At 44.2% G+C, this 26,707-nt stretch overlaps 1 protein-coding gene across 1 annotated transcript; it reads right to left on the bottom strand.

Moving 5' to 3' along the window:
* Nucleotides 1-1,763: 1,763 nt before the first annotated feature.
* On the bottom strand, nt 1,764-14,250 carry TXNL4A (thioredoxin like 4A). Its single transcript, XM_007449957.1, has 4 exons — nt 14,161-14,250; nt 13,896-14,064; nt 6,236-6,339; nt 1,764-2,183 (listed from the first exon to the last, which is right to left on the bottom strand). The coding sequence occupies exons 2-4, from the start codon at nt 14,046-14,048 to the stop codon at nt 2,012-2,014; spliced, it is 429 nt and encodes a 142-aa protein (XP_007450019.1). The 5' UTR covers nt 14,049-14,064; nt 14,161-14,250; the 3' UTR covers nt 1,764-2,011.
* Nucleotides 14,251-26,707: the final 12,457 nt, after the last annotated feature.

The following is a 26,707-nucleotide window of genomic DNA, read 5'->3' as shown; positions in this document are numbered from 1 at the left end:
TTCAGGTGATTACTGGCTACAGTATTTGTTTTGAGTAAGTGTCGGAAGTATATTATTATAATTTTTTAACGAATTTATTTATTTATTTGTGGCTGCGTTGGGTCTTCATTGCTGCGCACGGGCTTTCTCTAGTTGCCGCGAGCAGGGGCTACTCTTTGTTGTGGTGCACGGTCTTCTCATTGCGGTGGCTTCTATTGTTGCTGAGCATGGGCTCCAGGTGCGCAGGCTCAGTAGTTGTGGCTCGTGGGCTCAGTAGTTGTGGCTTGTGGGCTCTAGAGCGCAGGCTCAGTAGTTGTGGCGCACGGGCTTAGTTGCTCCAGGGCATGTGGGATCTTCCCGGCCCAGGGCTCGAACCCGTGTCCCCTGCATTGGCAGGTGGATTCTTAAGCAGTGTGCCACCAGGGAAGTCCCGGAAATATATTATTGAATGTCTCTTATATGCCAGGTACTTGGGGTCACGTTGACTTTTTTCATTAGCATTTCATTTGATATGGTATTATACTATTTTGTAAATGGGAAAATCAAAGCTGGAGATATTAAACTGCAGATTTACATTTGAATTTTATATCCATTTAAAAGTACACTCCTTCGTGTGAGTGTGTAGCTTTTTTTGTATTTGTTAATTTCATTCTTTGGTATGTACTCCTCATGTTTCAACAATGAGTCAATCTGACGAGGCAGTGGATGTTTTCACACCACAGAGGGCCCACCAGCCCTGTTCTAATTGATCTGTGTGTAACACAGGTCGGAAAGCAGACACCATCATCCCCTTCACACGGGAGGAAACGGAGCTCTGGGGGCCACTCGCCCAAGGTCCTCAGTAACGACAGAGCCTGGCTGTGAAACCAGGTAGGGGCTCCAGGGTGTGCCCCCCACAGGCCCCAGGCTGCCTCCACGCCGTATGCCCCCTCTTTCACTTCAGAGGCTGTGTGCCCTGAGATGTGCCCGTGAAGATCCCAACCAACAACACGCTGCTGGGGTAAGAGACTCAGGAGAGAAACTTGAGATAGTGATAAGGAAACTAGCTACACGGACTGAAGGGTCATGGTTGCTATGGAAAATACGATGCATTTAAGTGCGTTAGATACAATCTTAGGAGGAATGAGAAACACCTCTTACTTTTTATATTTAAAGGGAGTCCAAAAATCATTATTGCACTGTTTTTATAACCAGAAGAATAAAAGATGACTTTTCCCTTTTCCTGAACTCAAGCCTCTGGTTCTGCTGTGGGTCGAATTGTGCCCCCTGAAAGTTCGCATGTTGGGAATCCTCACCCCAGGACCTCAGAATGTGCCCTTTCTAGAGACGGGGCTCTTGCAGGTGTAACTAGCCGAGATGAGGTCATGCTGGAGCAGGGTGGCCCCCACCCAGTGGGGACACTTGCACACAGACACGCACACGGGGAGAACACCACGTGAAAATGAATGCTGGGCCTGGGGTGAGGCATCACCAGCCAAGGGACCCAAAGATGCCAGAAACCACCAGGGCCAGCAGCGGGTAGGAACAGACTCCCCGTCAGGTCCCGGAGGACCAGCCCTGCCGACACGTGGATCTGACCCCAGCCTCCAGAACTGTGTCAAGTCACCAGTCTGAGGTCCCTAATTACAGGAGATCCAGGAAACTCAGACAGACTCTCACTGACAAGTGTGTAAACCACAGCAGCCCCATGGGACCCACACCTGATCCTCACTCAACAGTGAAGAGTTAACCCTTGACTACCAAATTCGCTAATCTATACACTACTTTTCATAAGAAATAAAAGATTTTGACTGTTCCCATCACCATGTATTTTATTTATTTCAGCTAGATATTTACAGATATTTGCTGATACAAAAATACAAGGACCAGGCAGACTGAAAGTTGAGGCAATGCCACTCTCACTGCAAAACCCTCCAGCTCCTTGAGCTATGTGTACTTTCCCAAACGCTTTCTCAAAGGCTTTAAATAGTTGAAAATATTTCCACGTGAGAACGACTCCACGGCACTGTATGCACCAGGACCGGACGGGGGCTCAGTATCTGTACTTGGTGGAGTAGTCCTTCGGGGACACGACCAGGCCGCGGCCTTTCCGGGCCCCCCGGTACACCGTCTCGATGATGTCGATCATCTCCTGCTTGTCTTCCATGGCCCAGTTGATCTTGTTGTTGTTGCCAGTGCCCAGGTCGATCATGATGTGCTTGTTCCTGTAGGTTGGCAAGAGGGGGTCAATGCTCGTAAAAATCCTTCTGAAACAGAATCCCATGAAAAACATACCTGTATCTCCCACTGTGAACGAGGACACACACAATCAAGGGGGTCTGCCACTGTTTAGCAGGCTGGAAACCACCTAAATGCTGCTTAAAGAAACACACAGCTCCTTCCGCGTGCTCTGCACTCCCTAAGACAAAAAACCTACAGGGCACTCAAGGCCAAAGGACACAGCTTCAGTCACCTGGAGAGACAAACTGTTTTCCAGAGGACTGCACTAATTTACCTGAAAAAGGCAATGTATGCGTTTGTCATGGTGTTCTTGTGAGCACTTGGTGTAAATTTTATTGAAAGCCATACTAATTGTGAAATAGATATGATATTTTGCATTTCTATAATTCTTCGTAGACTGACCTTTCAAGACGCTTCTTTCTGAAATGAATTTATACGGGCACTGCATAAAAGAAAGACATTAACGCTTCTTGTACCAGCTGCACTGACTTTTATCAATTTAGCTTCCTGTTTCTGCAAGGTTGTGTGTCTGGCCCCCAGCTGCTGTTCCATGGTGCGTGCCCCATCCATCCTGAGGTCACAGCGTGGCCTCCTTTCAGCCAGGGCGGGCTTCCAAAAGGCAGACCTGATGCTTCTCTCTTGCTGCAGACACTCACTTCCAGGAACCTCCCAAGTCCACACACTGGCCCAGAAAACCCGGCATCTGGGCCCCGCCACCCTCTCCCCTGAGCACCCGCCACTCCCCAGCCCTCACCTGTCCGTCCTTCCGCATCCCTGCAGGTCCCCAAACGTGCGGCCTGCGCTGCCCTGTGCCCCTGCCTGTGCTCCCCCCTGTTGGGATGCACGTGGCTCATGCCAACCTTATCCAGCAGCCTTTGAGCACTCCCCATCACCCTGTTGCACTCAGTGTTTGTGCCTCTGTAAATACCTGTTGCAATACTGTGATTTATAGGAAAAATATATATTTGGTCACTCAGAAGAATATATTTCTCATATGTATTTGGTCTTCACCCACAGATCCTGGCTCACAGCTGCCAAAACCTTCGGAATTTCCTGCAATAAGAGTGATGGGATATTTGGACTCTAGTCCCCCGTTCCTGAAGACACTTTAGGGCCATAAAGGTGAAACGGGTGCATAAGCACCCTTTCTGTCACAGTGAGTTTGTTAATGAAGGCGACTTCTACCTGGGCGGGGCTGCCCTGACGGGGAAGGAGGTTGCAGAAAGGAGTCGAGTGGCGCTGCGGCAGGGTGCCCAAGAATCACCTGTTGGCATAGGGAAGCCTGCACACACACGCACACACATACACGTTGCAACTGGGCCTGGGAACCCCTTTATCACCTGTCCCCTTGCATCTCCCTGGTTCCCTGTGCTAATTTACTCAGCTGTCGCCATCAGATGACGGTCTGTGACAGGAGGAAGCCTGTCTTATCTGACTTAATGTCCCAGCACTAGACATAAAAGCCAGCAGGACTCCGTACGTATATATACTTGGTGAATAAATTAATTAAAATACTGTTACTACTTGTCTTAGAATCCTGGGTCACAGAAACAGTACGTTTTGTCCCCTTTTCCAAGTGCAGCATCAGTCCTAAACCATCAAAACACACGGTGGCCGCAGCGCCACTCGACTCCTTTCTGCAACCTCCTTCCCCGTCAGGGCAGCCCCGCCCAGGCGGGCCCTACACAGTGCTGTGCCCACGGCCCACCTGGAGGGCTCTGGGAAAATGTGAGGAGCATGGCAGATAAGGCCGAGATTGCCTTAAATAGCCTGTTAGTGGAAACGTGGGCTTGGAAGGAGGTGGGGATGCATTTCGGGGAGTGGAGGAAAGGAATCCTTGCTGCACAGCGGCAGAATGTCTGTGACGCTCCAAAGTGATGAGCATGGATAGCAGCTGAGGACACATAAGCAAAGTCTTGAAGGCGCTGCCTGGGTTCGTACCGCTTATAGTAAAAGGAGGGAGACAAACCGGAGTAAGATCCGTTAACCCAGAAGATTTCTCAGCCTCTCCAGATATAGCAAAAGATGCTGAAATCCAGAAATGGCTGCTCAACTGTTGACAGAGGCCACACCACCTTCTGCTGAAAACTAGAAAAGACCTAAAAGTCAGAATGTTCAGTCACAGGACAGGATCTTCCCCCAGGAAGCAGCCATCGGGCAGAGGGCAGCCCCGGTGCCCAGGACAGAAACCCGACTGGCTCAGGCTGAGAGGGATAGAGCACACAGTGAGAGGGGCTGACGCAACCCCAAAATGCTGCTGGCAGGAAGCAGGTTGAAAAATGAACCAGCTGCAAATGCCTTTCATAAAAAAGGCAGAAAAAACTGGGTAGAACCCTCCCAGGGGGAGGCACCGTGCCAGGACTATGGTCCCAGGGCCACATCAGAGCCCCCTTCCGAACCCTGACGCCCCACGGTGAACCCAAATCGCTTCCTGTGCCTGTCCCACACTATGTCCTGGAGAGGGGGCCACAGGTGCGGAGCTGTGTCCAGGAGCTGTGCTTAATGGATCACCTGAGAAGCCTCATCCACACCCAGTTCTGCACACGGGAGGGAAATGCATCTTTGGGAGCCGGAGGGCAGGCTGCGGTAGGCAAAATGCTAAAATGGGAGGGATATGTATCTTTGGGACCCGGAGGGCAGGCTGCAGTAGGCAAAATGCTAAAATACTCCCTGCTACCTCCCGCCCTAATCCCTGGGACTGTGCTATGATGGGACACCAGGCCTCTGATCAGTTACACTACACTGCAAAGCGAATTCTGCAGATGTCCCTAAGGTTACTCATCAGTTGATTTAAAAATAAGGAGACGCTCCTGGATTGTTGGGTGAGTCTAATCCAATCACAAGTGCCCTCTGAAAGCAGAACAGGAAGTTGGAGCAGCTGTACAAAAAGGACTCAACTCACCGCTCAGGGCTTCGAAGACAGAGGGACCTCTAGGAGCAGAGAGGGGCCCTGGCGGAAACAGACCTCAGACCCCTAATCACCGGGAGATGGATCCAGCCCACAGCCCCCGTGAGCCAAGTGGATTCTTCCCTGACCAACTGCCTACATGACAGCCCAGCCCGTGACTCTGGCCTTGTGAGACCCCGAGGCAGAACCCACAGAGCCTGCCTGGACTCTGCCCTAGAGACCTTGAGCTCATAAATGGTGTTGTTTTCAGCCACCAAGTTTGTTACAGAAAATAGAAACCGAATACACACCTTGCACACTCCACCCAGACCTTCCTCGACCATTAGGGAGCTCCGCTCCTGCAGTATGGCCTAAGGTTTATATTGCTACTTACTAACTTTTGTAGTAACAATAAACAGTACGAAATTTTGACAAGTAAAAACAGTATCAAACGGTGATTTCCAAATTAAACCTCCACAACAGAATTTTTTTTCACTCATGATGTTACTTAACTATATCATATAAATACCATCAAAGGTATTTGCGTCTGCATCAGACTCTTGTGTACCTAACCAGTAGCCACTCCACGTTTTCCTTTCATGCAAAGCCTGCTAATCATGGGTACAAATTAATTTAAGGTGATTAGGGAAAGTCTATTCCTTGAGCCCATGACTGACTGACTAGGGTACACAACAGAATTTTTCAGCTGATAAAAGATTTTTTACAAGATTTTGTATTTATAAGCAAAGTAATTAAGTACAGGTTTTCCTCTTGGATATCACAAAAGGATGCTACATAGTCATTGATACATTTTAAAAGTGAGTTATTTTAAAGACATTTTTCATCAACAGATGAAATTTAAAGGTATCTTAAATTTCAGTAAGAATGTCTTCCATTTAATAACACTTCCCCTAGGTTCCTGGGCAGTTATTTCAAAAGGGTAATTTGTTACTGAGTAAATGCTAAAACTGGAATTGTTACTTTGAAAATTATTTAAAAGATTGATTGCCTGGTGATACAAACTATATTATAATATGACTGCATAACTGACTTCCTCCTAAATAAAAGAATCTAAAGATTTCTTGGTTTCATTAAACTTCCAGACCATCTATTCAATTTAAACAACAACTTTAAGATAAGCGAACATACCTGAAGAAAAACATGACAGTGCATGGGTCGTATAACTCATACATTTTGTTGAAGTCAGGTACTTCTGTAATATCCACAAGATAAATAACTGCGAAATTTTTAACCTAAAAGTAAAGGAGATTGGGGGAAAAAAAACTAAAATAACAAATCAACTTTTTATTCTGTAAAAGCACATTCAAAAACAAAAACAGAAGCATCTGTGTATAACAGAACAATTTTCAAACTGACTCTGCAACATTTTTTGCCAGTAGAGCTGCCATGTAGGAAATTACTTCAAGAGGATCAGGGTCCTGAGCAACTGTCCGTTAACATCTCATTTAATGTTTTTCAGAACAGCAAGTTATGAGAATCCCGCAGAAGACGTCCACAGATACACCATTCACGCTGATCTAGTAACAATCTATGTGAACTTTTCCAATTTGTACTTTCACAAATACTGAATTACACGCTTTAAACAACTGCTTTAAAACATGCCTTTGGAATTCCGCCACACACTCCCCTCTTACTGAGGTCTGGACACTTGCACATACTAACGGCCTAACACCCCAAATCACACTGCAGGTAACTAAGGTTCTTTAATTTCTTCCACAGCTGCAAGCTCATCAGAGAACGTCTGGAAAACCCAGAAAACCATAAATAAAACAACCTTCAACCCCAACACCTAGAGCTGACTGCTGAGAATATACTTTTACTATATTCTTTCCCATTTTTTCTGGTATATATGTTTATACTCTTTTAACAAAATGTGATCATAGAGTGATCACACTACAAGATTTTGCATCCTGCTTTAATTATGAGCATCCTCTTACATGAATCGTATACTTTACATAAGAGAAAAACAAAAACAAAATTTTATGGCTACATAACAGTTCACCAAGTGGCTATACCATTATTTTTACCATTCTTCTGTTATTTTCTTTGACTGTTCATGAATATAAATAATTCAGATTTTCATTGATATCAATTATTCACATGTGAACATTACCCTTAAATTCATATACATACTTCATTATTTCCTAAGGATAAACACCTAAAATAGAATCTTTTGAACAAAAGACATGACATTTTAAAGGCTCCTTGTAAATACTGTCTCAGTGCCTTTTAGAAAGCTTATACCGATTTATATCATGGGTTGAATTATGTCCTTTCACCCCACAAGAAGATATACTGAAGTCCTGACCCCCAGTACTCAGAATGTGACCTGATCTGGAAAAAGGGTGCCTGCAGAGCTCATCAGTGAAGGTCAAACGAGGTCATACTGGAGTCTGACCCCTAATCCAATCTGACTGGTGTTCCTATAGGAAAAGGGCCATGTGAAAACACACCAAGGGAGAAGCCACATGAACAGGGAGGACTGGAGTGACGCACACCTATAAGCCAAGGAGTGCCACAGATCGCAGAAGACGCCAGGAGCTGGAAGAAACAAGAGGGGATTCTCCCTTGAGGATTTCAGAGGGAGCATGGCCCTGCTGATTTCGGACACCTTGATTTCGGACTTCTGACCTCCAGGCTGTGAGGTAATAAATTTCTGTTGTTTTAATCTGCCCGGTTTGTGGCGCTTTGCTACAGCAGCCCCCGGAAATTCACAGAAAATGCACAACGTTTCTTCATATAAAACTAACTCTAAAAACCTAATAACTGTAATTTACAGATGAAATAATACGGTATTTGGGATTTGCTTTCAATAGTGCAGCACGAAAAGTGTTTGAGGGGTTAAATGGTACACGACTGACAAAATATTGGTGATTGCAGTAGGTACAGAGGAGTTCACTGTTCTCTCCCTTTTACTTGGGAATATGAAGTAGTTAATAAGGAAATTTAAACCACCATCAGCCAGAAAAAGGAGGGAAGGAAGTTTACATTTAGTGGGCACTCCTTTTGCGGACAGCCCTCGGTGCTGAGGTAGGGGAATACCTACCAGCACGTCTCTCCCAGCCACGTGCCCCTCTCCTGGTGAAAGGAGACAACACACCTGCAGAAGGTGGAGAGAGCTGAGCACCACGTGCTCACGTGGCCACAGCCGACACCGAGGTGGACGACTGGGCAAAAGCATAGCCACGCGCTGGTGGGACTGCTCCCTGGCAAAAGTTGCCCCGCTGGCGTTTAAGGTTCTGCCCACATCCAATTTCGCTAAGCGCATTTTATTTCTTCCCACATAATAAAACATATTATATTAAAAAAAAACAGATATTATAATTAAAAAGATAGATACTAACATCACAGTATAACCAAACACAAACACACACACACACATCTGCCTCCTAAAGCATAAAATGACAATCCAACAAGAGTCCCAGACACCTTTCAATCCAACGAAAGCCAATTGGTTCTGGTTCCTAGAACCCCCAAATCTCCCAAGTTAAAGCAGAAATCGACCGGAGAAACCACATTCTCTTAAAAGTTACTAGAATATATCTCAACCAGTTCACGTATGAGGACATTCAACTATCCCAACTCAATGTCATATAATTTTCACACTGTAAACGCTGGTTTTTATGTGAGACTTTCTAAAGAGGACTTATTTTTCTTTTGCCTTCAGTGATGAGTGAGAAGACCATAGCTCATTCAGAAGCAAAAAACAACGGACACTACAGGATTTCATTTTCTCTTCCGCTCCACATAAATCACATCATGGTAAACGTGAAGCCTCACAAGGTCGGGAACCACACCTGTGATATTTATTGTAAGAATGAACTTTAGAAATAAACTTATATTTCAAAATTCAGGAAATATATTATTGTCATTATGGACTTAACTACCTAATCCTGAGTTCAAACAGACCTGCATTAAGAGATGGTCTGGTCCCTTCTTCCTTAGAGGAGGTGCCCTGATGGCTCCTCCAGCCCCTGCAGCTCTGGGAAGAGAAGGCCCACAGCACCAGCTGGCGTTTCTCTAATCCTGTGACCCTCCCAGCTTCTCTCCTCTGGAAGAGCTTGTCCTAGAGGGGGTTGCACGGATTCTATCATGATGCTTTCTACAAGGGCTGAACTATTCCTCCTGAATGTTTCACATCCATTAATGAATCTGCAATTAACTATAACCCTTGTGTATTTTTTATATAAAACTGAAATAAGCTACGTGTCTATGATCTTTTCTCCATTTAAAAAATGTCCATTTTGAAAACATAGAAATGGAATGGAAACATCACGGCTTTGTTTCCAGCCCAGTATTTTTAAAACAAGTTATATAATTTAAAAGTACATGACAATCAGGAAATTCCCTGGCGGTCCAGTGGTTAGGACTTGGTGCTTTCACTGCCAGGACCCGAGTTCAATCCCTGGTTGGGGAACTAACATCACACAGCCACGCAGCCCAGCCAAAAAATTAAAAAAAAAAAAAAGAGTATATGACAGTCAAATAAAATCAATAGTATATAAGTGCTTTAAAATGAAAAGTAAATGTTTCCCTTTCCCCAGACCCACATGTTCTCTTGTGAGAAAACTGCATACATTCTGCTTTTCTCCAGCTAATGTCATTAACCAGTTTCCCCACGTTGCTAAATAAAGCTCTTAGGAAATCATTTTTAATGGTCAAATAATATCCCATCCAGGGGAGAAGATGCTCCACTTTAAATCCTCACGCCCCATTTCTGCGCCCGGACAAACTACGTCGTGGCACCTGCCTCTGGGAGCTGCCGTGAGGACCACGCCGGGAGTCCATTTCCCACCTATCACCGTGACTGGCCTACGTGCCACACACTGGGGATTACGGTCATAAGCATATGCTCCCCCTTCACTGGGCATCACGGTTCTTCCCAGTTTTGCTATCAGTCACAGCAACAGTCTCAGGGAGCCTAAGGCATGGCTGTCCTTAGGGCTCTTCACCCAATGCCAGCTGCTTCCCAGGGGCGGTACCAGCTTCACTTCTGCCTGAGTGTTAGATCGGCTTTCAACCTACGCCCTACGAGTTAGACCTTTGATACACCTGAAAAATGACAGTACACTATTTTAACGTGTGCTTCTTTGAAGTTTATTTAACCGTTGGAATTTCCTCTTTTTTTCCAGTTCTGTGCCCACTTATCCACAGGGGTCATTGACCTGCAGGAGTCTACAGTATCTACAATAATATTTTGCCCACTATATTTGCAGTAGTTAAGCAGCTGTTGAATAGAATTTTTTTTTTAAATCAAGAACCAGATGTACAAATTTCCCTTCTATTATCAAGTTGTTTTCTAGTATATGTCCTTTTGATTGTCTAAACTAGTAACTGTCCTTTCCAACCCTGCTGCCACACATTTTACAAGCAGGCTGCTTTTTCAGCAAGTCAGTGATTACGCAGTTCAGTGGTCCTGCATGCTGCCAGGTGCCTCCGGGTTAACGTAACTCGTGCTAAGTCACCAAGGCTGAAGGCTGTCGATGCTGCCAGCCACCCTTCCACCCTTCTGTATAGAGCTCCTCCACTAGCTAAGAACCCACCTAAAATTCTGGAAAAAATGTTCCTGACTGTCAATTGCCAATACGTATTTTTGAAGTGTCAAGTTTTACATTTTTAGAGAGTTCACTTCAAAGCCATCACAAAGCTGCATGAGAACTTCATTTCCTCAAATTGCTGTTCGCCCTGATTGGCTGTTGGTTCCTATGAGATTCCTCATTTGAGCATAAATTTCTGCTGATTCAACCTACTTTATCTCATGCTTAAGAATGACCCCCTGAAGCCATTCCTAAGTAGTTCCATGAATACGTTTACCTTATGTACAATCTAATTAGCACGTATGGCTATGAGATAGTATCACTGAGGTTTTGCATATTTTAAACTCTATCTCTATGAGCTTTTTAAACAGACCAAAATTAAACATCCCACTTATTCTTACATATAATGGGATTTAGAAACAGTGAGCTGTGGCAAAGTGCGTTCCTACAAAATGGCAAGACAGCTCAGAAGTACACAAAATAGTCTCGCTTCGAAGCTGTGCGTAAAATCACCCACTAAACAGGAACCTTTATTTTGGTTATCACTCTACCAAACTCCAGGCATCTGTCAAATCTTTAAACATATCTCTATGTTTTCCATACAGCTCAAAACGAGCGCAGCATGTGGCGGGGCTGGAGCTACCAAGCAGCGAGTCGGTGAGTCCCGTTCCAGGAGGGACAGTGCGGTCAAGTCCAGCCTCAGCACTGGGACTCTTACTCACTTTAACACAGCTGGGGTATCCAAACAGGGCTCGCAACAAGACGAGGAAGATCCCCCATTATCTGCCGTTTCTGCAGAGGGAGATAGACAGTTAAATTGTTCTTTATACTAAAACCTTAAATTTCAAAAAGTCCTATTGTGCTTCCCCAAAAAGGGCTTCCAGAATTATAAACTCACATTCTGCCCTTATACTAGGTAGAAAACAAAACATTAATAGTCTTGTAATGCATTTCAAGCTTGCATTCTGAATAACTGTACTGTAATATAGTATTGAAAGTTTACTAAAATAGAAATCCAAGTTTTGGACACAAGAAATGGAAGAACTTAAAAGACCAAAGAAAAGCACTCAAAGTGAGCCCAGTTAAACTGTACCAAAAGAGCACGTCTGCTAGTACTACAGCGACTTGGTCTCTGACTGATATATAGGGATTAGAAAGGAACAGTTCCAGTAAAAGCCCCTAAAAACTTACACTGACACAAAATCTGCCTCCTAGCTAAGAGTATCTTGCTGAGTTTTGCTCAGATACGAAGAGCAAACAACCCTCACGCCTCTGCCATCCTAGCCTCGTGCTGGGGGCAACCGGGTCTGGACATCCCCTGGTGCTACCTGCAAGGCAGAAGGCAGAACACACACCTAAGTTACTTCAGAGTCAACACAGCAGTGATTCGCTTACTGAACAGTGTCTTTGTCCATCTTCACTGAAGTCTGCAGTCTCCGCCCTTGACTACTGTAGCTTCAGCCATGCAGACACGGGTCCCCAACACCACCTCACTCTTGACCTCTGATGGGACCAGGAGGACCCCTGGGGGAGAATCCTGTTCTCCTGAGCTCCCCAGGCACCTCCTCAAGCTCCCTCGATGTCTAGGCACCCGGGAGGAAGAGGGGAATGGCTATAATCACAGCACTACTCTGACCCTGACCTCCTGAGGGGATTCTGAAAGTCATGTCAGAATTCCCGGGGGAGCTTCTTTAAAAAGCCGTTTCTGGACCTCGCCGCAGACCTGTAGAATCAGGATCTCTGAGATGCACTTTGGTATTCCAAGCGATACTTACGCTGACAGACACAGAAGACGGTCCCTAATGTTCACAAGGCCACCTCCCCCAACTCTGCCTGTCCCACCAAATAGGAGATAGTGAAAATTACCGATGGCAGGTCAGATAATTTTTCCTTTCCTAAATACAAAATATATCCTTACACCTGTTACTCTTTACTCAAAGGCGTTATTTTAACCCAGCTCACATTAGCATATGCTACTCCTGTGAAAGAAAAGATGGCTTCAAAGTTTCTTACTTTTACTCTTCATTAAAATGAATAACCTCTCAAATTACTATGGAATATTAATAAGTTAAATATTTTATTAGCATCCTTTTGCCTTTTGCCCTATTGCTACACCTGCAAAAATCTATATCAAAGTTATCTTAGAATCCCTATGAGACAATTATAGAAAAAGAATTAAGCCCTGGTTATTCAACAGTGCCCTACAATCGCACTTTATTGTCAGCAAACAAAGGCCACAGACAATCCAGTGTTACTAAATTTAAGAATTAGGGAAATTAGCTCTAACAAGTACAGTTCTGCCTTCTCCCAATGTTTCCTGCATTTGAGTCACTCTAAGCTATAAATCGAGTCAGTTAAAAGAGCACCGGTGGGGTAAAGAACCGACCCAAAGAAAAAGAACGGGATTTACTATGCTATCAACATAAATGTTCTGCTTTATAAACGCAACAAATAAACATGGTACCAAAAAAAGGACAATCCTTTTAAACTAAGCTATTCAAAGTAAGCTCCTAAGCGCCTGCCAAAGTCTGCAAATGTGTTTTGCTCTGGGCACTACAGATGTAAATTTTTGCAAACACCCTCTCAGTTAAAACCCCTGTAAGTTAATAGGAATTATGAACTTCTTTAGGGGGGAGAGATCAGCAACTTCTTAAAAATTTGGAAATCTATGGAAAATTCTCCCAGAAAATAACATAAGCTATTCTGACCAATTTCAGGGAGCCCATCCTCACATCCCAAGGGAAGACTGTCCGTTTGTGAATCCTGCTGCTTCTCTTTCACCGGTGAACGTGCCGCACTTTTTTCTTTTTTTTTTTAGTTTTTACATTTATTCTTTTTTTCTTATTGGAGTATAATTGCTTTACAATGGTGTGTTAATTTCTGCTTTATAACAAAGTGAATCAGTTATACATATACATAGGTTCCCATATCTCTTCCCTCTTGGGTCTCCCGCCCTCCCACCCCTCCAGGTGGTCACAAAGCACCGAGCTGATCTCCCTGTGCTATGCGGCTGCTTCCCACTAGCTAGCTACCTTGCGTATGGTAGTGTATATATGTCCATGCCTCTCTCTCGCTGTGTCACAGCTCACCCTTCCCCCTCCCCATATCCTCAAGTCCGTTCTCTAGTAGGTCTGCGTCTGTATTCCTGTCTTACCCCTAGGTTCTCCTTTAAATCTTACCGGCAAAGCAATCCAACACGATGAAATGACCAAACGGAAGGCGGGACGCGATGTGAGGTGGGGCTGCGTTACCTTTTCAGCTATGCTGTACAGAACCTCGTCCATCTTCATACAAGTAGGGTCCCAGTCGTGTCCAAACCGAATGACGACCACGCGGTCTTCTTCCGAGAGGATGGCCTGATCCACTTGCCAGCCATTGTGCAGGTGCGGGAGCATGTACGACATCTTGGGGCCGACGGGTCTGCGGGAGGGAACCACCGGCCAGCTCCTCCCAGCTCCAGCGCGGCGCACCCACGGGGCCCCCACCCCACGGGGCCCCCACCCCACGGAGCCTCACCCCGCGGGGCAGTCGGTGCGCTGCCGGGAAGGCCAGGCCCGCGTCCACCTCGTCCCCAGACCCCGACCCCACCAACGGATCGCCTCCGCCCCGCGGCCCAGAACCCAGGGCGAAGGGACCCTTGGGGTCGTACACCCACGCCGCCCTCGCCACCCGCTCCGGCGCCCGGCCCAGCACGCACACTGGGCCCTGCGGCTCAGCGTTCCTTCCGGGCGTGGACGCACGCCCGCAGTGCGTGCGCGCCGGCGAGTGCGTGCGCGCGCCCCCGGGCAGGGGCCTGGGGGCTGACTGGGCGCCGCAGTGATGGGCGTGGCTGGGAGGTCCTTATAGTGAGAGGCTCGGAGGCGGTTCGGCTGGGTAGGGCTGGTCCAGACCTGCTGCCTCTTCGGTCAGTTATCGGAGTCCGAGCTGCTACGGTGCCACCGGGGCCTGGGGTGGACGGACCGGCCCGCCGGGACCCCGGGCTGGACGGAGAGGATGGCATCGCTGAGGAAGGGCTCGTCCCCGTTTACCCCCAGACGAAGTCCCCCAAGTTAATCATTTTGGCGGTCACGCTTTCCAGACGTAAACACAGTTGCTTTATTTGTCAAAAGCAAGTAATTAACAGAAGAGTCCTGGTAAGACTCACACGCGCCCAAATTATTTATTTAAATTAGTATTTCTAAACATTTTTTATTGTGGTAAAATATATATAATATAAAATTTACCATTTTAGCCATATAGTTCAGTGGCATCGTTGACATCCTTGTACAGCCATCAGCACTCCAAATACTTCTTTTGTTAAAAAGCTTTGTTAAGGTGTTATTCACATACCATAAAGTGATTCCCCCATTTCAAATAAGATGGTTTTTCCCAGAGTTGTGGAACACTACAGTCTGATTATGGAAAATTTTCATCACCCCAAATCCTGTACTCATTAGCAGTCAGTACCATACTCCTCCCATCCCTTTGGCTTTTGTCAACTACTAATCTATCCTAGACATTTCACGTAAATGGAAGCATAAGTATGTAGTCTTCGTTCACTTAGCCTAATACTCTCAAGGTTCACCCACACTGTAGCAGGCATCAGCACACTTGACGCTTGAGCAACAGGGGTTTGAACTTACACATGTACTATGTGTACTACATGATCTGCAATTGGTTAAATCTGCAGATGGGGAACCGCGGATACGAAGGGCCAACTGGAAAATTATGGGTGGATTTCTGACTTCACAGAGGGTCATGGTTGAAGGGTCAACGGTACTTGGTTCCTTTTTGTTGCTGATTAATCTATTGTTTGGATATATTGCATTTTATCTCTCCATCAGTTAATTGACATCAGGGTTGTTTCCACTCTTTGGCTGTTGTGAAAAATGCTGCTATGAACATTTGTGTACAAGTTTTTGTATGGATTTTAAGTCTTCATTTCTCTTGGGTATGCAGGTGGCGTGGTTGAATCATGTGATAATTATGTTTACTGTTTTGAGAAGTTGCCAAACTGTATTTAAAAGCGGCTATACCATTTTACATTCGCAACAGCAATGTGGTGGGGTTGGATTTCTCCACATCTTTGTCTACTCTTTGTGTGTTTTTGTTTTTGTTTTTTTACAATGATATCCTGGTAGTTGTGATGTCTTATTATGGTTTTGACTTGCATTTCCCTAATGGCTAGAGATATAGAGCATCTTTTAATGTACTTATTGGCAATTTGGAGAAATGTCTATTCATCTCCTTTGGCCAATTAAAAATGGATTAGTTGTCTTTTTATTATTGAGTCGGAAGAGTCCTTTATATATTCTGGATGGAAATTCCTCATCAGATATAAGAAAATATTTCCTCCCATTTTATGAATTGACTTTTCACTTTTAATTGGTATCATTTGCAGCATAAAACTTTTAAATTTTGATTAAGTCCAAGGTATCTGTTTTTCCCTTTGTTGCTTGTGCTTTTGGTATCGTGTCTGAGAAACCATTGCCTAACTCAATATCATGAATATTTATTCCTCTTTTCTTCTTAGACTTTTAAAGTTTTAACTCTTACTTTTAGGTTTATGATCATTGTGAATAAATTTTTATGTATGGTGTTAGGTAGGTGTCCAACTCTATTCTTTTGGTTTTTTGTTTTGTTTTGTTTTGTTTTGGCGGTGCCACGCAGCTTGTGGGATCTTAGTTCCCCCACCAGGGATTGACAGCTCTATTCTTTTGTATGTGCATATCCAGGTGTCCCAGCACCATTTATTGGAAAGAGTTTTCTTTCCCCATCAAATTGCCTTGGCTCCCTTGTTGAAAATCAATTGACTTTAAATATAAGGATTTATTTCTGTAGTCTCAATTCAATTCCATTGATCTGTATGTCTAGCCTTATGTCAGTACCACACTGGCTTGATTAGTGTAGCTTCGTGATAAGTTTTGAAATCGGGAAGTGTAAGTCCTCCAACTCTGTTCCTTGTCAAGATTGATTTGGCCATTCTGGGTCACTTGCATTTCCATATGATCTTTAGGATTAGTTTGTCAATTTCTGCCAAAAAAAAAAAAAAGCATCTGGGATTTTGATAGGAATTGTGTTGAGTCTGTACACCAATCTAGGGAGTATTGCCATCTTAACACTATTAAGTCATCCAATCCATGGATATGGGATGTCTTTCCATTTATTGAGGCCTTCTTTAATTTTTATGACTTTTATAGTTTCCAGTATTCATGTCTTGCCCTTTTTATTAATTTTATTCCTAAATATTTTATTCCATTTGATGCTATTTAAATGGAATTGTTATTTTAAATATTTTCAGATTATTCATAATCAGTGTATAGAAATAGAATAGATTTTTTGGGGGGAGGGAAGAATCATTTTTTATTTTTATTTTATTTTTTGAATCTTTTCAAGTTGTATCAACCACACATAATTCGATAGAAATTTTTAGTGACGCATCTTTATTGCCTTTCTAAAGCATATAACTTAGTCATCATAGATACAAGCATCCTATGCCTTTTGCACTCATACTTCATAGCTTTATGAGACATTTAAATTATGTAACTTCAATAATCCACAAAATTTACATAAACTGGTTTGGGATTAAATTCGATCACATATAATTCAACTGGTGACAGCAAAAATGCACAGATGTATAGGGAGCTGCCTGAGCATTCAGCTTGGTTTGTGAAGAGAATGAAGAAATGCAGTTACTCCCAAGAATCTATTAGGTAGAGGTCAATTTGAAGATATTTGAATGTATATGGAAAGTGATGTTTGCATGCTTGTAGATTTTACAAATTTATGTTATCACACTGAATAAACATAGTAATATGGAGACTGCAAAATAGAATCGATTTTTTTCATTTGTTTTTATTTACTTTGTTTTTTCTCCCAGTTTTATTGAGATGTAATTGACATATAGCACTGTATAAGTTTAAGGTGTACAGCATAATGCTTTGACTTATGTACATCATGAAATGATTATCACAATAAGTTTAGTGAGTATCCAGTATCTCATATAGCTGCAAAAGAAAAGAAAAAGAAAAAATATTTTTCCTTGTGATGAGAACTCAGGATTTATACTCTTAACAACTTTCATACATAACATACAGCAGTATTAATTATATTAATCATGTTGTACATTACATCTCTAGTACTTATCTTATGACTGGAAGTTTGTACCTTCGGACCACCTTCTTACAATTCCCCCTCCCCCCAACCCCCCACCACTGGTAACCACAAATCTTATCTGTTTTTCCATGAACTTTTTGTTTGTGTTTTTTTTTTTTTTTTTTTTGCGGTACGCGGGCCTCTCACTGTTGTGGCCTCTCCCGTTGCGGAGCACAGGCTCCGGACGCGCAGGCTCAGCGGCCATGGCTCACGGGCCCAGCCGCTCCGCAGCATGTGGGATCCCCCCGGACCGGGGCACGAACCCGCGTCCCCTGCATCGGCAGGCGGACTCTCAACCACTGCGCCACCAGGGAAGCCCCTTTGTTTGTGTTTTGAAGTATAATTGACCTACAACACTATGTTAGTTCCTGGTGCACAACATAGTGATTTGATATTTCTGTATATCACAAAGTACAATTGAGTTTTGTATAGTGATCTTGTAGTCTGCAACCTTGCTGAATCATTTATTATTTTTGAATAGTTTTTTACTGGATTCCTTGGGATTTTCTATATATAAGATCATATCATCTGCAAATAGGGACAGCTTACTTCTTCCCTTCCAATCTGGATGCTTTTTATTTTTTCCTTGTCTAACTGCCCTAAAACGTCCAGTACAATGTTGAATAGAAGTGGCAAGAGTAGACATTTTGTCTTGTTCCTGATCCTAGGGGGGAAGCATTCAGACTTTCACTATTAAGTATGATATTTACTGTGGGCTTTTCACAAATGCCCTTTATGAGGTTAAGGAAATTCTCTTCTATTCCTACTTTGTTGAGTGTTTTTGTTTGTTTTTTTTTTAAATCATGAAAGGTTGTTAGGTTTTGTCAGATGCATTTTCTAATGCATCTATTGAGATGATCATGTGAGTTTTGTCCTTTATTCTCTTAATATGGTATACCACATTGATTTTTGTATGTTAAACCAATCTTGCATTCCTAGGATAAATCCTATTTGGTCACAGTAACTTTTCAAAATATGTCGCTGGATTTGGTTTGCTAGTATTTTATTGAAGATTTTGTGTCTGTAACTCACAAGCGATATTGGTCTGTAGTTTTCTTGTGGTATCTTTGTCTGATTTTGATAATAGTGGCCTCAGAGAATGAGTTGAAAAGTCACCAGCCCAGACAAGAAAAATCGATTATTTGACCAAGACTCCACATTTCTACTTCCATTTCCTCAAAAAGTATCTGATCATTTAGAAAATGGGAATAGGCTAAATCATCTCTGAGTTAATCAAAGTTCTTGAATTACATTTTTTAAAAAGATTTATTTATTATTTATTTATTTTGGGCTGCGTCGGGTCTTCGTCGCGGCACTCAGGATCTTCCTTGCGGCATGCGGAATCTTTCATTGAGGTGCGCGGGCTCTTGGTGGTGGTGCACCGGTTTTCTCTTCTCTAGTTGTGGCACACAGGCTCCAGGGTGCATGAGCTCTGTAGTTGTGGCGCACGGGTTCCAGAGTGTGGGCTCTGTTGTTTGAGGTAGGCGGGCTCTAGTTGAGGCGTGCTCGAGCTCAGTAGTTGTGGCACACGGGCTTAGTTGCCCCTGGGCATGTGGGATCTTAGTTCCCTGACAAGGGATTGAACCCATGTTCCCTGCATTGTAAGGCGGATTCTTTACCGCTGGACCACCAGGGAAGTTCCTTGAATTACATTTTGTCTTTAGAAATTGAATTCTTCATTTAAAAAAATGACTAAACATAAGCATTAAATAATGCAGTCTCATATTCTCAAGTAAGAGCAAGACAGATGTTTGGTGGAAGATGTCCCTGTGTCTCCTAACTGGGAAAGGATACACATGTCCAGACAGAGTGCCTATTCCTGCAGAGCAACTGGCTTGAGTTAAGCTGAGAAGAAGGCAATTTGACTGAACTAATTGTTACTAATAAAAAAATCACTGGAGAGGCTTATAACTTTTCTAGACGGATTTGCGTTTTTAAAAGAAGAAATGTTTTAAATCATATGTAAGACAATGTTACAGTGAGACTTTCTTCTCAAATTTCAGCAGAGGCCCCAAATTGAAGATTAAATGATTGAAAATGCCATATTCCAAATAAAGAAGGCAGACCAGCTTTTTCCAGATTTTGCAGAGGAGGTAAGAAAATGTGTTAGGGAAAAATTGTGACATCGTTTCTTTGGAGGAAGTTGTGGAGTGATGTACAGTCCCATTCTCATTCTCTTCTCTTTGGGAAAGAGAGGGATGCTTCCATACTGCCTCAAGCCAAGCAAAGGAGTTCTAAAAGAACCCCTCACTTTGGGTGGGAAATGGTCAGGAGGCAAAAGACCCTGTCACCCAGGACTGTATGCTTAGCTGAAGAAATTTCTACATCCAGGCCTGCTAAAGGGACCAGAGTTGAACTCTTGGGAGAAACCCTCAAATTTATGCAGTCTGCTCTCTTTGAAGTGGCCAGTGCTCAACCTTACTTACCCTAAGAGCAATGCAAATATCTGACTGCAGAAAAATAGATAAACTGAGGTGTATTTATTGATATTATATAGCTGTAAAGATGAATGACTACACCTCCATGTATAAACAGGGATGAATCTCACATACTGACAAGCTTAGTAAAAAAGCAGGTTACCAAAGACTACATAAGGTATAATTCCATTAAAATAAAATGCAAAAATATGCCAAACCAGACAATATATTATTTAGGCAGATTTTCTATCTATCTATCTATCTATATCATAAAATTCAAGATAGGAGTTATATCTGGAGCAGCAGGGAGTGGCACAGGGAAATTCAAAAGTAGCGGTAATGGTATATTTCTTAAGTTTGGTGGTATATAACCCAGGGCTCATTTTATTGCTGTTTTCATAACATGCATATTTTATAACATTGTGTATTTATAACGTGTATTTAATTTAAAAGTTAAGGCCAGTTTTATCAAATTCTAATTTTTTCATTATATTTACTTCCAACTGAACACAGCAGGGATTCTGGCAATTTGTGAATTCTTCTTGCTGGACCAAATTCAATAGAGGCCCTCTGGCTAGGTAGCTGGTTGGTAATAAAACTCCAAATAATCTTTTGTGACAGGTAGTATTCACTTTTGCAAGGCGATGCTTTTTCAAGAGCTTTTTTATGATCTTGAGATAGAATAGTAAAACTCTATGTCCTCTTTCAGTCTAGATTTTCCAAACAGTTCTAAGAAGCTTTCCTCCCTTATTTGTATTTTATTTATTCTTTAGTTTTTCAACAAATATTTATTGAGCATGTACATGTGCCAGACAGGATATCAGGTGCTGTTATCAAGAAATAGAACAATAACAAGACTGAGTCCCTGCCCTCATGGAGTGTAGTCTAGCAGAAGGCCTGACATTACACAGAAGATCGTACACTGAATTTGGATTCACAACAAAGTCCTACAGGTAAAGAGTTTAGGGTATTAAGAGAACATTTAGCAGGAACACACTTAGTTTAAGGAGTTCAGGAAAGCCTTCCTTAAGGATATTACGCTTAAATGGGGACCTGCAAGATGAGTGAGAACTAGGGGAAGAGCTGGGGTCCAGTCCAGGCAGCCAGGGAACAAGTCCAGTGCCAGGAGCATGGCAGTTTGGGTAAATGTGCAGCTGAAATGACCAGCGCACACAAGTGGTTTGCTGGGTGGAGAGGCCAGATAATGGGACCTCTGTGTTTAGGATTTTGTACTTTACCATATGAACAAGGAGCTGCCAAGGGGCTTTAAGCTGTGGATTAACATGTCAGATTTATATGTCCTTCAGGCATCTAGGCTGCCATGTACAGGAGAAAGGATTGCAAAGGGAGTACTTGAAGAGAGGGAAGTAGGGAGACTAGCATCAGTCTGTAGCTGCCAGAGAGGAGTTCTGGGCTGGAGAGCCATCAGAGTAGAAGGCAGCAAGTGAAGCCAGGACACTGGATGAAACACTCATCAGTGTTTCCTAAAGAGGACTATACCTGTTCATTACCTGTTCTCAGTAGTACCATCTAGTCTAATTTTTAAAATACCAGAGATATCCCCAGATAGTATTATTTTTGACTAGGTAAGTAAACACTTGAGTTGATTTTTAATTTACTTAGGGGGGAAAATGAGTAAATAGCAACACAGATGGTGTGTGACTATGAAAAATGACTGAATTTGTGACACACTGACCCAGAACCGTGGAGACACAGGAGTAAACCCTCGCGGGTGACTTAGAGCAGGGCCTAGGCAGTGCCAAAAAGGAGGAGGGCTCTTGCCGCAGGGAGGGCGTGCGTCATCCACTGCCCACCTTCCCGGGAAGAAGGCAGTCCTGATCTCAGGGTGAGACTTGCTCTTTACAGAAGCCAGCCAGGCGCCAGCGTGCAGACCCTGCCCAACAATGCGCCCCGCAAGGTCCCCCCACCCGACCACCTAAAACAATAAAATAGCTGATTACTTTACCAGCAGAATGGGTTTATTCAGGAACAGCAAAAAACTGCAATTTAAAACGCTCAATCTACGGCAAACCACAGGGAAGTGCAGAAAACAAAGCAGGGGAAACTCTTTTATAGAGAAGGGGGAGTTGGGCGTGGCTGCTTGTTATAAACAAAGAGCCCACTGGAGGGAACCCCGAGTTGGAAGTGTAGTAGCTTCCCATTGGTTGGGCTGTTTCCAGACTCGGAGAAAGGCTTCCTTTCCCGCCTGTAGCGAGGTTCTGCCCTTTTTCCTGCAGGATCTCCAATCGAGGGGGAGTGGTGCCAGAGCTATCCCTTCTGGACTCCCGGCTCCATCTTAAATGAGGTTTCTGTGTATTAATTTTCACACTCCTCACGCTGAAGCAGGCCAGCAACCTTCCCCACCACACAGTCCCTACACTCGACCACCCAGACTCCGCTCCTGAAGGAGGCTCCACCCCAAGCCCGCCCGCCAGGCGCGGGGCCTCGGCAACCTGCCCTCCAGGTGGCTTCTCGCATGCGCACTCCTGGCGCCCAGAGTTCCCGGCCGCGAACCGAACCGGAAATGTGGGCGCGGCCTAGTTGATTGGGCGGGTCTAGCAGACGAGGACCAAGCTGTGGGGCTTGGGGCGTGGCCTTGGGCACGGCAGGCGGGCTCAGGGAGTGGCTGGAAGGTGTGGTCGGCGGTTTGGGGGCGCGGCTGGGAGGTGTGGTCGACGAGCTTTGGGGCCTGGCTCTAGCGTGGCTGGCCGTAGGACTGGGGCGGGGGCACTACGCTCTTTGACCTCGCGCCTTCGCTGTCCGGGGCTTGCCTGGGAGACTGGGCCTGCTGGAGCGTCCCTTAAATCTGGTGTCTTTTTAAAAGACCCGGATGTCGCGGTGTGGGCGGGAGACTGGACTCAGCTCTGCCGCGTGGTGTGACTGACCTCGAACTTCACCTGGGGCAGGTGGGCAGCATTAGAATCCTAAGACCCTTCTGGGCTCGCAGGGCACGATCCTGAAGAATTTAATAAGGAAAATACATTGTTGTTATTTATACCTGCCTTGTTCGAGAGAAGACTTAAGGCGGCTTCAGACGCTGCCAGAATCTAAAGGTCATTTTGGACAGGTACTTACTTTTTTCTAAGCTCCAGGCAGTGGCAGATTAAGCTTTAAATGAATAGATTCAGGTATCCACATCAGATTTTATAGTTTATTCCCCTGCATGAATCCAGGTTTGTTTTTTTAAAATATATTTATTTTTGGCTGTTTTGGATCTTCATTGCTGCGTGGGCTTTCTCTAGTTGTGGCGAGCGGGGGCCACTCTTCACTGCAGTGCGCGGGCTTCTCACTGCAGTGGTTTCTCTTGTTGCGGAGCACGGGCTCTAGGCGCGTGGGCTTCAGTTGTTGTGGCTCACAGGCTCTAGAGCGCAGGCTCAGTAGTTGTGGTACATGGGCTTAGTTGCTCCGTGGCACGTGGGATCTTCCCGGACCTGGGCTTGAACCCGTATCCCCTGCATTGGCAGGCGGATTCTTAACCACTGCGCCACCAGGGAAGTCCCTAGGTTTTTTTTATCTTGTCTTTCTTTTCCTTAATGTTTAGCAGGCCCTGACAAACCATTCCTTAGGAGGGAAGCAACTGTTTTTGCCGAGACACATTGTGACAGTATTGGTTTTAAATTACATTGGATTTGTTGATACCTGGTGACTGGAGAAACCTCACATAAAAGGTGTAAACAGTGCAGTTTTCATTAAGCTAGAACTAGCAAACACACCCACCAGGATATGCCCTTTGGTATATCTTAAACTTTTAGGTACTTTTATCTAGTCATGAGTGAACAGATTGTTCTCCAGCAAATCCAGAATATCAAGCTAAGGATGATTACAAAAGCAGAGGGGCTAACCATGGCGTCACTTACCCCTCATTACGGAGAATTCTTTTTTTTTTTCCAGGCTGTTTTCTGAGCCTCTTTGGAGCAGAATCTGGGCTGGGGATCTGTGGAGGACAAAAAACAAACAGCTTTAATTTTATCCCCATAGACAGGGCAGAGAACCGCTTGGTAGGTGAGGTGAGGATAGACCTTTGAAAGGGATTGGAGGGAGGATAAGAGGACAGAGTGGCAGGGAGAGAAGTTAAAAGTCAGTTGGTGCCAGTTTGAAGCAAGTCTTGGCACGCTGGGTATGTGAGGATGATGGGGGTGGTATTGGACTCACCTCTCAAATATTAAGAGAGGAAGCTTCATGAGGAAATAGGATTTTAAGAAATGTTACTGTGTTGTATCAATTCAGTCTCTCTCTTTGGTGTAAGTTTGTTTCTAGACACTTGGGTAAATATCTAAATTGTTGTTCAGATTTAAACATTAGTAACTCCCATTCATTGAAGGCTTGCAGTAGGTTCTCCAGGCTCTGAATGTTCTCTTTCACTGTCAGGGCCACCATGCCAGGCTGTCTGTTCCCCTCACTTTACGTTGGAGGATGGCGAGTTTCAGAGGGAAGCATAGCCAGGCAGAGCAGCCTGAACCCAACGCCCAGCTCCTCCTTTGCACTCGGTCCTGCTTTGTCCTCTTTCTGCCCTCACCCCGTCTTTGTTTCTTTCTCTCTGTCCCAAAAACTAAAACATATTTTTATTGGTTGCAGTTGGTTTTTATTTTCATTTTTGCTTTTTAAGTTAAAAATACCTTCCTTACTCCCCTGCCCCTTGCCTGCCCCCGTCCTTGCCCCTTCTGTGATTTGAATTTTTTCTCTCTGTACTTATGCTACCCCAGAACTCCTCCTGTCCTGTCCTCTTCTGGGCCCAGAGTCCAGCTGGGCAGTCACAGTCACTGGTCACGGGTCTGCATGCCTCCCTCCACACTTCCCTCTCATGAGTGCTCTACAAACGTCGGTCTTACTTTTCTTTGAAAGAAGAGGTTGGAAGTTCATTCCACTTTATTTTTCCTTCTGGGTCTCAATTTTACAGGGACTTTAAAAGAAGAAAATCCTGAATTTAGAGCCTTGGGTCTGTTGAACGCAATTTCAACAAAGTTAATACATATTCTTTTATTTTTTATTCTTCTCTATTTTTAATACATATTCTTTTATTTTTACATATCTTTCATTTTTTTAAGCAAACATTTCAAAAGGAGAAAACTAATTTTTAATCTGTGCTAGCAGTTCAAATTAAACAGTGTAAGGAGAATGCACATAGCAGTTAGAAAATGTAGTCTAACTACATTATCATGTCTGAACTATCACTCTGTTAACCAAAAACAAAGCTGTAAAATTTTTGACTTTTCCAAATTTCACACATGGGTTTATCTTTGACTTAGACAAAATGCAGTTGTGTAAAAATACACCTACTTTGTGGTGAGTTCCTTTGTTGTCAGAATGTTCCCAACCTAACCATCATGTCAGTACTGTGCATGCAAGGACACCTGCCAGAGGCATGTCCACTTAGCTCTCTTTATGCAGAAATTAGGGGGGGAGAATGAAATGTGATCTTACGGTGCAACTATAAAACGCTCCGGTTTCACCAAGAACGCAGGAAGCCCGGGAGACATTTGATCAGCCGCAGAGCTGTGCCAGAGCCAAAAGTTCTCGTCTTGCGGCCCTGCCCGCTCCTCTGCGCACAGGGCTTGGCATCAGCAGCGAACGGGGCTCACGCTCCTTCTCAGGAAGCTGTTGATGGCGGGTCCCACTTCCTGCCTCATGCTCCTTTGCTGGACTCCTGGCTGTGAGTGGAGATGGTCAGAGGCTGGTGCTCGTGAAGGGAATTATAGAGCAAGAGACAGAGCCTAAGGATGGAGCGAGCTCTCGAATGTGCCCGGTGCTCCCATCCCTGCTGCGTCTATCTGCCCCAGCTGGGACTGTCTTCCTCTTCACATTTGGAGCAGCCACGAGTCACTTGGAGGATCTTGGATCTTTCCCGTGTACGACCACTGACAATAATGGTGTGATGGATGTGTGTCATTGCTCCATAACCAACGTTAAAGCAGTCAGGAATTGAGACTCCTTTCTATCAAAATAACTAAGATCTTATCTTGAATGAAACTCTTTTAATCTTTTACTGAAAGTCCAAAAAGTAAACAAGTTTTTTAGCCCATTATGCTCTGAGCTTTGAACACATTGTAAACATTTTTAGCTAAGTTTGCGACCCAAAGATAAAATGCATTCACTAGCCTCAACTCTTGAAAGCAACTGGTGTTCTTTTTGGAAGAAAGCTGTAAAATGTTAAAAATATCTTCTTTTTAATTAGGAACAAAGAACATAAAACATTATTTAATTTGTTTGACAGACAGTAAAAAGTATCTTTTACTTTCACAGTAAAAGATGGTCAGTTTTATTTGTCAGTTATTGTTGCATAAAATTACCCTAAATTTTAGTGGCTGAAAATCATAAACCTCTGTTACCCGCTATGTCTTCAGGTCAGAGTCCAGGAGTGGCTTACCTGGGCGGTCTGGCTCAGGGTCCCTCGGGAAACTTTAGTCAAGGCGCTGGCCGGGGCTGCGGTCACCCCCAGGCTCCCAGGCCGTTGGCCAGCCTCTTAAGTCCTGCCTCTCACTCACTTGGGCCTTGGCACAGGGCTGCCTCCCAGC

The sequence above is a fragment of the Lipotes vexillifer genome, unplaced genomic scaffold (assembly GCF_000442215.2).
Source record: "Lipotes vexillifer unplaced genomic scaffold, Lipotes_vexillifer_v1.1 scaffold1012, whole genome shotgun sequence".
Classification (NCBI taxonomy): Eukaryota; Metazoa; Chordata; class Mammalia; order Artiodactyla; family Lipotidae; genus Lipotes; species Lipotes vexillifer.
Note: the sequence above shows the minus strand (reverse complement) of the source record. Positions and strands in the feature narration are given on the sequence as shown.

Coding starts and splice junctions, on each gene's coding strand:
- TXNL4A (XM_007449957.1), bottom strand. CDS start 14,048: ATGTCGTACATGCTCCCGCACCTGCACAATGGCTGGCAAGTGGATCAG. Junction 6,340..13,895: donor TGTACAGCATAGCTGAAAAG/GTAACGCAGCCC, acceptor CTTTACTTTTAG/GTTAAAAATTTCGCAGTTAT. Junction 2,184..6,235: donor ACTGTCATGTTTTTCTTCAG/GTATGTTCGCTT, acceptor GCCAACCTACAG/GAACAAGCACATCATGATCG.